This window comes from Salvelinus alpinus, chromosome 19 (genome assembly GCF_045679555.1).
Source record: "Salvelinus alpinus chromosome 19, SLU_Salpinus.1, whole genome shotgun sequence".
Taxonomy (NCBI): domain Eukaryota; kingdom Metazoa; phylum Chordata; class Actinopteri; order Salmoniformes; family Salmonidae; genus Salvelinus; species Salvelinus alpinus.
The window spans coordinates 37678739-37691438 of NC_092104.1; the positions used below are offsets into that span (position 1 = coordinate 37678739).

General features: G+C 44.1%; 1 protein-coding gene across 1 annotated transcript; it reads left to right on the forward strand.

Annotated features, from left to right (window-relative positions):
• Positions 1-3051: 3051 nt before the first annotated feature.
• On the forward strand, positions 3052-8107 carry LOC139545495 (frizzled-10-B-like). Its single transcript, XM_071353318.1, has one exon. It carries the CDS (start codon positions 3828-3830, stop codon positions 5583-5585), a length of 1758 nt encoding a protein of 585 aa, XP_071209419.1. The 5' UTR covers positions 3052-3827; the 3' UTR covers positions 5586-8107.
• The last annotated feature ends 4593 nt before the right edge of the window (positions 8108-12700 follow it).

Here is a 12700-nt window from a genome sequence, read left to right on the forward strand (position 1 = left end):
TCAGTGCCACTATGACCCTACCAGAGGATTACTGCCATGGCTAGGCCTGCCTCAGGCCACTCAGTGCCACTATGACTCTACCAGAGGATTACTGGCATGGCTAGGCCTGCCTCAGGCCACTCAGTGCCACTATGACTTTACCAGAGGATTACCGCCGTGGCTAGGCTGCCTCAGGCCACTCAGTGCCACTATGACACTACCAGAGGATTACCGCCGTGGCTAGGCTGCCTCAGGCCACTCAGTGCCACTATGACCCTACCAGAGGATTACTGCCGTGGCTAGGCCTGCATCAGGCCACTCAGTGCCACTATGAGACTACCAGAGGATTACTGCCGTGGCTAGGCCTGCATCAGGCCACTCAGTGCCACTATGACACTACCAGAGGATTACTGCCGTGGCTAGGCCTGCATCAGGCCACTCAGTGCCACTATGACCCTACCAGAGGATTACTGCCATGGCTAGGCCTGCCTCAGGCCACTCAGTGCCACTATGACTCTACCAGAGGATTACTGCCGTGGCTAGGCCTGCATCAGGCCACTCAGTGCCACTATGACACTACCAGAGGATTACTGCCGTGGCTAGGCCTGCATCAGGCCACTCAGTGCCACTATGACACTACCAGAGGATTACTGCCGTGGCTAGGCCTGCCTCAGGCCACTCAGTGCCACTATGACCCTACCAGAGGATTACTGCCGTGGCTAGGTCTGCCTCAGGCCACTCAGTGCCACTATGACACTACCAGAGGATTACTGCCGTGGCTAGGCCTGCATCAGGCCACTCAGTGCCACTATGACACTACCAGAGGATTACTGCCGTGGCTAGGCCTGCATCAGGCCACTCAGTGCCACTATGACCCTACCAGAGGATTACTGCCATGGCTAGGCCTACCTCAGGCCACTCAGTGCCACTATGACTCTACCAGAGGATTACTGCCATGGCTAGGCCTGCCTCAGGCCACTCAGTGCCACTATGACTCTACCAGAGGATTACCGCCGTGGCTAGGCTGCCTCAGGCCACTCAGTGCCACTATGACACTACCAGAGGATTACCGCCGTGGCTAGGCTGCCTCAGGCCACTCAGTGCCACTATGACCCTACCAGAGGATTACTGCCGTGGCTAGGCCTGCATCAGGCCACTCAGTGCCACTATGACACTACCAGAGGATTACTGCCGTGGCTAGGCCTGCATCAGGCCACTCAGTGCCACTATGACACTACCAGAGGATTACTGCCGTGGCTAGGCCTGCATCAGGCCACTCAGTGCCACTATGACACTACCAGAGGATTACTGCCGTGGCTAGGCCTGCATCAGGCCACTCAGTGCCACTATGACACTACCAGAGGATTACTGCCGTGGCTAGGCCTGCATCAGGCCACTCAGTGCCACTATGACCCTACCAGAGGATTACTGCCATGGCTAGGCCTGCCTCAGGCCACTCAGTGCCACTATGACTCTACCAGAGGATTACTGCCGTGGCTAGGCCTGCATCAGGCCACTCAGTGCCACTATGACACTACCAGAGGATTACTGCCGTGGCTAGGCCTGCATCAGGCCACTCAGTGCCACTATGACACTACCAGAGGATTACTGCCGTGGCTAGGCCTGCATCAGATGCAGATGATTAGTTATCTCCAACAAGACTGAAATGGATTTGTCTCAGTGTGCCTCCTTCAGGTGTTTTATTATCATCATAATCCGCCCATACACAATTGAAAGATTAAAATGTAATGTTCTCATAGGTTATAAAATGGTTGCGAAGATCAGGATTCAAACATTGTGTGTTTATTAATAAGGGTACGTGGTGAAGCTTATTATATAACAGATTTTCAGACATATTTTACTTAAAGAATAAAACAGCATCAGTTTGTGAAACAAATGTGCAAATAATCAGACATTTGTTATGATAGTACGTTCTTACAGAAAGAAGATTGATTTCAAGTCAATCATGATGTCAAAGCTGTAGGCCTATATGTTGATTCTGATCATGGGGGAAAGCTTGAAACATTCAACCATTTTTTTTAAAGAAACAACACTCTAGGTCTAAATAAGTGTGATAATTGGTTTGAAAGTATCTTATAAAATGTTTTATTGGTGGATTGTGAAAAGTGTCTGGTAAAATGTATTAGAGTGGTAAATGAACAAGAGTTAATTATTTAGTGGTAGATTGTGAAAATGTTCCTGTTTGGTTAGAATGGAGCATGTGTATTCAGTGGAAGGTAGTGAGCAGCTTTTAGACTTTAACTGGTTAAGTGGAAATATTACTGCACTTCGTGATGGCCATACATGTGCAGACATTAAAGGGCAGAGGAGATCCCTGAGGACTAATGTGAATATTATGCCTGATGGAGAAAAGTGTAAATAGATGTGATGTCCGAGTCAGTACTAATAACCTACTTTATGCTAAATGATGCAGTACCTTCTGAGCATAATTCCCTTGTGAAAATGAATATGGATTTTAGTGTACAAGGTAGCCTATTCCCGAAGCAAATATGAATAGGCTATTATGTGATGAAATGGGGATTTCCATAGACTACAATTATGTTGGAAATAGAGAGAAAAGCATTATTCGCATTCTGAGTGGTTCCTTTATAGTGGTTTTTAACTTGTTGCTTCTGAGTGGCATTGATAGGCCTAGTCATTAGCCTACTTTTTGACAACAATTTAACCCACTACCCGACTCACAGAATACATAAGGGGAATTTGGGAGAGAAAAACTGTTCTCTCAACTAATTATATTTTCCCACAATACAAGGACCGTGAAAATTGTCCGTTGTGGCAAAGAAACTAACATATCTCGATTGAAGAGAACCAGAGAGCCAGTTGGGTAGTCTTTGGCTGCGTTTGGTGTCTGCATACTACCTGCGCTGGAAAGTGCTAAATTCGGACACTTTTGGATCTAAAGTTTTAGTCGGAAATAGAACAAATGACCAATGAGTAGATTGCTGCGAACAAGCTCTAAAAAATAACATGCACGCTGTTACGCACGATTTGAAAATAATCACCGTGTCATTTTCATCTTTCTTATGCAAAGTAGCTGTCTTTGAAGGCGGATCTTTTGGCAGGTTAGCCGAGGACGGTGGCGACGACCAACTCAAACGAGCGGTGCCACCAACCACTCCAAACTAATTTGTTCTGTCTCTGGAGTGCAGTTAGGAGTAGATCTCTGCTCTGTTTTAGTTATTATTAGGTTATTACACAGTTTGCGTGGATTTGTCGTGAGTATGCACATACCCCCAACGAAACCCCAACGCGGAGCAAGAGGAAGAACAATTGAGTTAAGTTGGTAGCCTAAACATTGAAGTTACAACAGACTGGTTCCACTCGTGCAGCAAGACAGAGGCAGAAGGAATCCGTCCTGAACGCGCTTTGATAACCGCTGGAACGTTTGTCTGGATCGGAACACTTTTATCCAATAAAAAAAACATCGAGACGGACAGAAAAAATTAACTGTGCGACGGACTAGACACAACTACTGCAAACCCGTTTATTCTCTGAACATGTTGGATTATTCTGAAACAAATGTATACACTTCAAAGCATGGACATTATGGTAAGCGACAATTATTTTGCGAGAAAATGATTCACACTTGTTAGGAATTCTCTCTAGAGTTAAATTCGAATCAAAGGAATTACAAGTAAAAACTGAGAAACTATGGTCTTTCGTAGACAATTGTGAGTTCATCCACTGCTTGGCTCATTCATAAAAAATAATCTACAGAAAGGTTTTTAGTAGTCTTTGCCTTTATGAGACGCAACTTCTACGTTATTCTAAGAAGTTACATTTTATCTTCAATTGTTTGCCACTAAAAGGATCAAAGAGGAGAGACTATGCATTCCTTTGCCAAACTGACCCTTGTCAATGTGCTGCTGGTCTGTCTGAGTTGTGGCTGCTCAGCCATTAGCTCCATAGACCCAGACCGGCCAGGTGAGGGGAGATGTCAACAGATTGTCATCTCCCTGTGTAAGGACATTGGTTACAACATGACTAGGATGCCCAATCTGATGGGCCACGAGGACCAGAATGAGGCAGCCATCAAGATACATGAGTTTGTCCCTCTCATAGAGTTTGGATGCCACACTCACCTCAAGTTTTTTCTCTGTTCGCTGTATGCACCCATGTGCACGGAGCAGGTGTCCACCCCCATACCTGCCTGCAGAGTGATGTGTGAGCAGGCCAGGCAAAAGTGCTCCCCTATCATGGAGCAGTTCAACTTCCACTGGCCTGCCTCCCTGGACTGCTCCAGACTACCCAACAAAAATGACCCAAACAACCTATGCATGGAGGCCCCCAACAACGGCTCAGATGAGTCCCCAAAAGGCTCCCACACCCAGCCTCCTGACTTCAGGCTTCAGAGGCCCATAAAAGGCCAGGACCTGCACGTGAAGGACAAGGAGAGCAAGGAGACCTGTAGTAACCCAGGCAAGTTCCACTATGTACAGAAGAGTGAGTCCTGTGCTCCCAAGTGCTACCCCAAAGTGGATGTGTACTGGAGTCAGGGAGATAAGCAGTTCTCTCTGGTGTGGATGGCCATCTGGTCCATCCTTTGCTTCGTCTCCAGCTCATTCACTGTCCTCACCTTCCTTATCGACCCGCAGCGCTTCAAATACCCTGAGAGGCCCATTATCTTCCTCTCTATGTCCTACTGTGTTTACTCTGTGGGCTACCTGATCCGTCTGTTTGTGGGGGCAGACAACATCGCCTGTGACCGGGACAGTGGGGTCCAGTACATCATCCAGGAGGGACTGGAAAGCACGGGCTGCACCATCGTCTTCCTCATCCTCTACTACTTCGGCATGGCCAGCTCCCTCTGGTGGGTCATCCTCACACTCACCTGGTTCCTGGCTGCAGGGAAGAAGTGGGGTCACGAGGCCATTGAGGCCAACAGCAGCTACTTCCACCTGGCAGCCTGGGCCATCCCGGCCGTCAAGACCATCATGATCCTGGTGATGAGGAAGGTGGCGGGGGACGAGCTGACGGGGGTGTGCTACGTGGGGAGCATGGACGTGAAAGCTCTCACATGCTTCGTGCTCATCCCACTCTCCTGCTACCTCATCATCGGCACCTCCTTCCTGCTGTCGGGCTTCGTGGCCCTGTTCCACATCCGCAAGGTCATGAAGACGGAGGGGGAGAACACGGATAAACTGGAGAAGCTGATGGTGCGGATCGGAGTGTTCTCGGTCCTCTACACTGTACCGGCCACCTGCGTTATCGCCTGCTACTTCTACGAGAGGCTCAACATGGACTACTGGAGGAGCCTGGCCGTGGAGCAGAAGTGTGTTGACAGCAGCAGGAACAATGCAGAGTCTGAGGAGTGTGGTATGAAGAGCTCCATCCCGGCTGTGGAGATCTTCATGGTTAAGATCTTCATGCTGTTAGTTGTGGGCATCACGAGTGGCATGTGGATATGGACCTCAAAGACACTGCAGTCGTGGCAGAATGTGTTTAGCAGGAAGTTGAAGAAGAGGACGAGGAGGAAGCCTGCCAGTGTGTTCACAAGCAGTGGGCCTTACATCAAGCCTCACCCAGCACTTAAAGGGCACAACACGAAGTATGAGCCTACCAGGCCCCCTCCGACATGCGTATGAGCTGGCGCCCTCACAGACAGTGTGCGAAACCAAAACCATTCTAGAGCCCTTACCTAAAACAGACTTTATAATCAGAGTGCCAACAAAAGACACATCAATGTTCATATTTATTTTAAGTATTATCAAGCTACAAGAAATAACTGCCTTTGTTTAAAATATCTGCTACTCCTGGAACCACTTACATGATAGAGAAAAAAATATTTTTCTTTCCAAGACAAAGAAAGTGGAATTAACAATTTGGATGTGTCGTTGGGTTGCTTGAATAATGTGCAATATATGTTTTTCTTAATGGCAAAAAATACACAAGTATTGTAGAAACAGATTAAAGACAATGAAAGTGAATCCACTGACAAAGGGAGTGAATGGTCTGGGAGATCAAGACCCTATAGTGTTGCGTTGTGTGGCTTTTAAATGGAAGTCAAAGCAGTGCCATACATGTTTGGACTGAACTGAAGTGAGAAAGCAGCTGTTGAAAAGGGCTCTGGACCGCATTGACTGCCTATTGTGAAGCAAATTCATTCCATAAATCAACAAGCACTAGACATCGCAAAAGTAATCATTTGTACAGACAGTTTTCCTGTTGTTTCTGCTTTGCTGTTTTATAGCACAGGGGAACATTTGCATATATTTCTTAAAGTTAATATTTTATAAAAAATAAATGAAACATTCCAGTTTTAATGTCCTAAAAACTGGAATTGTATATTATAACTGTATGGGGTTTATCTGTAGTGTGAATGAATTCACCATTGGCTTTACAAAAAGCACATTTCTCAATTTGTATGACAAATTATTACATTAGACATTTGAAGATAGTCCTCACTAACCATTGATGTAACGTTATGGTATATTTCAATCATCCACTGAGTGTGTGCTTGACACTTGACTTATCTCTCTCTTTTGAGAGATTTATGCATTTAATTACATAAAAACAAATTGGTGTTTGAAGTTAGCCTTATGAATACTCAGACTTCTGTTGATACCTGATACAATGGAGTGAGCTCTCAGTGAGGTACCTACAGGATGAAGAACAATGGCATCTGTACACTTTGTTGTAATTGTTGAGAAGGAAGGCATCATGGGTAATCCAGAGCCCACTCCCTCCATGGCCATTTATTAGAGATGACTAATAGAAAAAAGTTTGATGACATCAAAGAGATTACGAACAAAGCACTTTTGTATTATTGTAGTGTCAACCATTTTTAAAAGTGAGGCTTTTATATTCCACTCCTATTAAAATGTATTCACTTCCATGTTCCATACATCAACAAAGGCTTTTACGTTTGTTTTGCTTTTGTTTCCCAGTTTTCATCCCATTTGCAACATCTAATCAGGTCATTTTTTTTATCTAGAGCCTTTGATTTTAGTACCTTTTTTTCTTGTGATTAAGTTCAGAGCGCAAATGTGCAAATAAGCGTCTGGTATGATCCTCTCACTCTAAGAACTCACTCAAGTCAGGCTTTGATTATGTTACTGAGATGATCAGTCCACAGCTTTCATTTTTTTTCTCTAATTACAGTTCTGCTCAGACTTTTGTAGGCCTTATAGATGAACGTCTATGCAGTTAAGTTGATATAACACAAAGATAATCATTTTGTTTTTTGTGCTTTTTTTGTCAGGCCACTGATTCAATCACGTGTGTTTTCATGTGTGTGTATTTCAGGGATGGGGGTTATGTAATAATCCTACAGTCATTCAGGACAGGATTAGGCTGTTTTGAAGGGTTTGGCTTTGAGAAGAGGTTTATAACTGCAAACAAAATACACAATATCTGTCATCTACCCTCCTCTTATCACCCAGGCATAGTGATATTTCTAAAGACACATCTGGCCTGGATTTCAGGTGGCTGTCATATTGACTAAGACAAGTTTTCAATAGCATGGTAGACTATTGACTGAAAGTAATATATCTGGTAGCGTACTCATTTGGGTGGGAGTTAAATGCTCTCGCATTGTAAACAATGAATTGCACATCTCCTTCCAACTACAAGTCAAGTGTTGAGTGAAAGCAACACTAATATGAGCTCACCTGCCCTCAATTCCATTAGTTTATAGCAGAATGGACCATTTTGGAAACCACCAAAAACAAGGAACATTGTGCACCTTTATTTGAACTTTAAGGTTGTATGGCTTTATGCATGAGAACTCCCAGACCCTGATAATGTCGCAGGTTGAGTGTAAATGATGTGCTCTCCCCCGAGGGCATTCAAGTTCCAGCATCAGCCCAACCTGTTTTAACAGTGAAAAGCACATGACTCACAGCTGAATCAAAGTCAAGCAGTGTCTATTGATACTCTGTGTTGCAGAAAAAGGTGAGTGTTTTCGAAGGCTTCAACAGAGGCCACCTGGATAACAGCCCCCCAAGGCTGTAAACATAAATGACAGTTACCACCCTCTCCTCTGGGGCGTATTCTTCCAAGTACGCTTCAGTTGCTCTTTTCAAAGGGAAACACTCTGAAGTATGCAAGCAAGGGCACAGTAGTGTCAGCCCAAAATGTTTTGGAATAAACTACACATGCTTCTGAATTTTGATATAAAACTGTTTTTCTGAGGTAAAGTTTGTGTTTTGCAGCCACTATATCACAAATGATTACACTTGTTATTCCACGTCACTGCCAGTGCAAAGGCTTTATTATTAACTGGGTATGGTCTGGAACTGCTATGATCTAATCAGCCAAGTGTCTCATTCCAATCAGCCGAGTGTCTCATTATATAATGTGTGTGCCACATAGCCCCTCTCATTGCCCAGTTGTTGTCCCTAGCGATGGTGTGGTAGACGGCATGTTTTGTTTGTCCCAGTGGGGAATCTGGCAGCCGGCATGTGACTGGGGCTGAGGGTCTTCAGATCATTATATCTTAAAGCCAACCATGGCCCCAATTTGAAAGGACCAACTCATCCCCCACAGCCCCTCTCACACACACTCTCATTCTCTCACCCTTCCCTTCCTTGCAACTTCTCCTCTCAACAAATGTCCTGCTAATACGACACTTGCATAGTTCTCTACAGCAGTTAATGTAGCAACAGTCTTTTGGGGGACTTACCTGATGACTTTTTGCAAATCAAATCAGTTTTCCACATTGATCCAATGTCATCACATTGAACTTTTCTGTTGAAATGATTCGGAAAAAACGTTGATTTAACCAGTTTTTGCACAGTGGGAAGAGTCTGTGTGGCCGGGTGCTGTAAACATACAGTTAATGTGACAGAACAGGCCTTCTGGAAGTCAGTCTCTGACAGTCTCTGACTCACATTCAGGGAGGGGAAAACCAGCAGGGTAACATCATCACTTCAGCTGATCCCTTAAAACCAGGACATCAAGTTAAGATATAGTCGTACACCTATAAGAACGATGACCCAATTCCTATTTCCTCGCCCCTACTCTTATTGCATAGCTTTTCTCCCATTGTGTATGGAGGTGTGGTGGAACTGGAATCCTGCCTTGCTACCTGTGCATTGGCTGCTGCTGTTGCTTGCAGTCATAAAGTGCTCTGACACAGTGACATAAATCAGGCTGTCTGGTTGACTGGCGGCTAAGGCAGCGTCCCTTTGATCAGGCTTTCTGAAGACGCCCCATGTACTCATCCTCAGCTGCCCCAGCACCACCTGTTTACCAGTCCAGGCCTGTCTGTTTGGAGTGCAGTACTCAGCTCTCTCTCTCTCTCTCTCTCTCTCTCTCTCTCTCTCTCTCTCTCTCTCTCTCTCTCTCTCTCTCTCTCTCTCTCTCTCTCTCTCTCTCTCTCTCTCTCTCTCTCTCTCTCTCTCTCTCTCTCTCTCTCTCTCTCTCTCTCTCTCTCTCTCTCTCTCTCTCTCTCTCTCTCTCTCTCTCTCTCTGAAACATATGTTGACATTGCCAAAGCAAATATAAACAATACAAATTAACAGTAAACATTACACTCACAAAAGCTCCAAAAGAATAAAGACATTTCAAATGTCTTATTATGTGCAAATAGTTCAAGTACCAAAGGGAAAATAAATAAATATAAATATGGGTTGTATTTACAATGGTGTTTGTTCTTCACTGGTTGCCCTTTTCTTGTGGCAACAGGTCAGAAATCTTGCTGCTGTGATGGTACACTGTGGTATTTCACCCAATAGATATGGGAGTTTATCAAAATTGGGTTTGTTTTTGAATACTTTGTGGGTCTGTAATCTGAGGGAAATATATGTCTCTAATACGGTCATACATTTGGCAGGAGGTCAGGAAGTGCAGCTCAATTTCCATCTCAATTTGTGGGCAGTGTGCACATAGCCTGTCTTCTCTTGAGAGCCAGGTCTGCCTACGGTGGCCTTTCTCAATAGCAAGGCTATGCTAACTGACTCTGTACATAGTCCTTGAGTTTGGGTCAGTCACAGTGGTCAGGTATTCTGCCACTGTGTACTCTCTGTTTAGGGCCAAATCACATTCTAGTTTGCTCTTTTTTTGTTAATTCTTTCCAATGTGTCAAGTAATTATATTTTTGTTTTCTCATGATTTGTTTCGGTCTAATTGTGTTGCTGTCCTGGGGCTCTGTGGGATCTGTTTGTGTTTGTGAACAGAGCCCCAGGCCCAGCTTGCTTAGGGGACTATTCTCCAGGTTAATCTCTCTGTAGGTGATGGCCCTCTCTCCCTCTCTCTCTCTCTCTCTCTCTCTCTCTCTCTCTCTCTCTCTCTCTCTCTCTCTCTCTCTCTCTCAGACCCATTACACACACACACACACACACACACTGAAAGAAGAGGAACAGTTTACAGAATAAAAGTGAAAGGTCAAAATTGTCAGAATTTGCAATAGTTCTGAATTTGACAATTTACCTATGGAATAAAGTACACTTATTTATATTTTTTCAGATAATTATTTAAAACTTTGACATCATCATCATATTTAGCATTCAGTACAGTGAATAGCAAACTATAAAAAAAGTATTTTGGCATGTAATGAAAGTACCTTCTCATCCCTCACGGCTCAAATCCTTGAGATCAAAAGATTACTGTATAAGGAAGCAATGGAAGGCCACAGGTATTAAATCATTCTATGGGGCAAGAATAGTATCAATAAACATCTAGACGTATGTACAATGGCCGGTAGTAGAATAAGGATAGTTTTGCACAACGTCCTATTACCATTCTCCACATCAATAGCAAACACACACACACACACACACACACATCTGTTTGCATTTGGGCTGCAGGAGAGGCAATGTTCCCCTTGACTATTGAAGGTGAGAGTAATTAATAAAAATGTGGCAACACTGAAAGCCTTCCCTGTAAGGCAGGGGAAGGGCACCTTTTTCAAATGCATAATGATGTGCCTTTCAGGCCCTCTCCTGATCAGACAAGTGTTTGATAGGAGCTTTGGTTAGAAAGAGAGCGGAATATGTTTATTTGCATGTTTAGGAGCGAATGACTCTGAGCTAGAGATCAGGCAGATTAGTATTAATTGAGACAGACCTCTGCTAAAAGCAGACACTGTAAAGTGCAAACAGCTTCCTTTGTTTTCTGTGTCTTTGTTTAGTTTGTTAATTGAATGGGCATGCACCTGAGCAAAAGCAAACACTAGCAGAAAAAAGTTGCATACCATTTGTAGTACAACAGCAAATACCTCACGTTACTCTAATACACAAACACTAGCCTTTTTCATGCCTTCATGTTACACTGCAACCTCCACTTCTTTGTCATTTATTTGGATTCCTGTCATAACAGACATCAGAACAGGGACTTAACTATCATATAATTCCACATTACTGAAGCATAACAAGACTCACCGGCCTGAACAGGAAGATCAATCCACATTATGAGGCCTGGGCTAACTCAGCATGGCACCACGCTTGTTTCATATGATCACAAAGGCACAGGGATATTAAACATTAAACTGAAATGCATCATAAAAAATAAGGAAGTATAACTAATACTCATGGCACCCATACGGCTGAAACGAGGCTGAATCTACAAAGACGGTTGAGAGGAGATTGTGCATGGAGGGGGGTGAGGGGGTGAATAGTCTGGTGTCAGCTACAAGCAGGGTTTTTGCTATGGTGATTTAGCAGCGCCAGATTGTGACGCTGTAATCTGCCACCTTCCTAATCCTCACAGCAAAGTGTTCAGATAATATAACCCATCAGAATTTCAGCGCCAAGAATCCCATTGTTGCCCAGTGGAGGGGATGTGTTCCCTCTCTCTGATCGCATTCCCTCTCACACACACACACACACACACACACACACACACACACACACACACACACACACATACACAAACAGACACATATGCACACACACACACACACACACACACACACAGTCATATTGAATGTGGTGGAGGTGCTATTTTGGATCTCCCTTTTCTTTAGTGCATTGGTGCATTGGAATTTTGTCACTGATATGATGCCGTTTGTGTGTGTATATGTGTGTGTGTGTGCATGTGTGTGATGTTGGTAAGGCAGTGACAGGATTGATGGAAAGAGGTGCAGGGGTGGAGAGAGCAAGCACACCAGGAGACTGTCAGTATGTTTGTGCATTTGTGTTCGTATGCGTATGTACATTTGTGAGTGTTTGTGTGTGAGAAAGATATAGGGACAGAAAATAGCGAGAGGGATGAACTGACATGGCTCACGAACACCACTGAGAGAAAATGCCTGTGGATCAAAGATGCTCTAAACAAACTTAAGAAAGAAAGATGGCTCAGAGGGGGAGTGTATGAAAGGAATCTACACAATCAATTGTCACTTAAACTTCGGGAAAACCTCTCGGTCTCACTACCAGAAAATATACAGACATTCTACAACATTTTACAAAACTAGATTCTGTATCAGTTCCAACTCAACATTATGTATTGCACAGCATATAAGACATGTTAAAGAGGCTATTTACTTTTGAAATTGAACAGGAAGACATCCAGAAAATAGCAACAGAAGCAAACAAAGTAATAAACGTGTTCTTGTCATTGTATATAACATCTCGTCTTTGTATTTTGATTACAACCATAAGTGTGCCAAATCCTGTTTAGCTCCATGTGAGGTATCTGTATTTTTACTCCATTACAAATGTATAGCCTACTGTAATTGGTCTGTTCTAATTTTCACCTTCCAGGTCTGGTACATGCAACAAATGTGTTTCTGTCCACAGGGATTGTATTAAGTGGTGCA

What these genes read in the sequence shown, in the direction of transcription:
- LOC139545495 (XM_071353318.1), top strand. Translation starts at nt 3,828, where the DNA reads ATGCATTCCTTTGCCAAACTGACCCTTGTCAATGTGCTGCTGGTCTGT.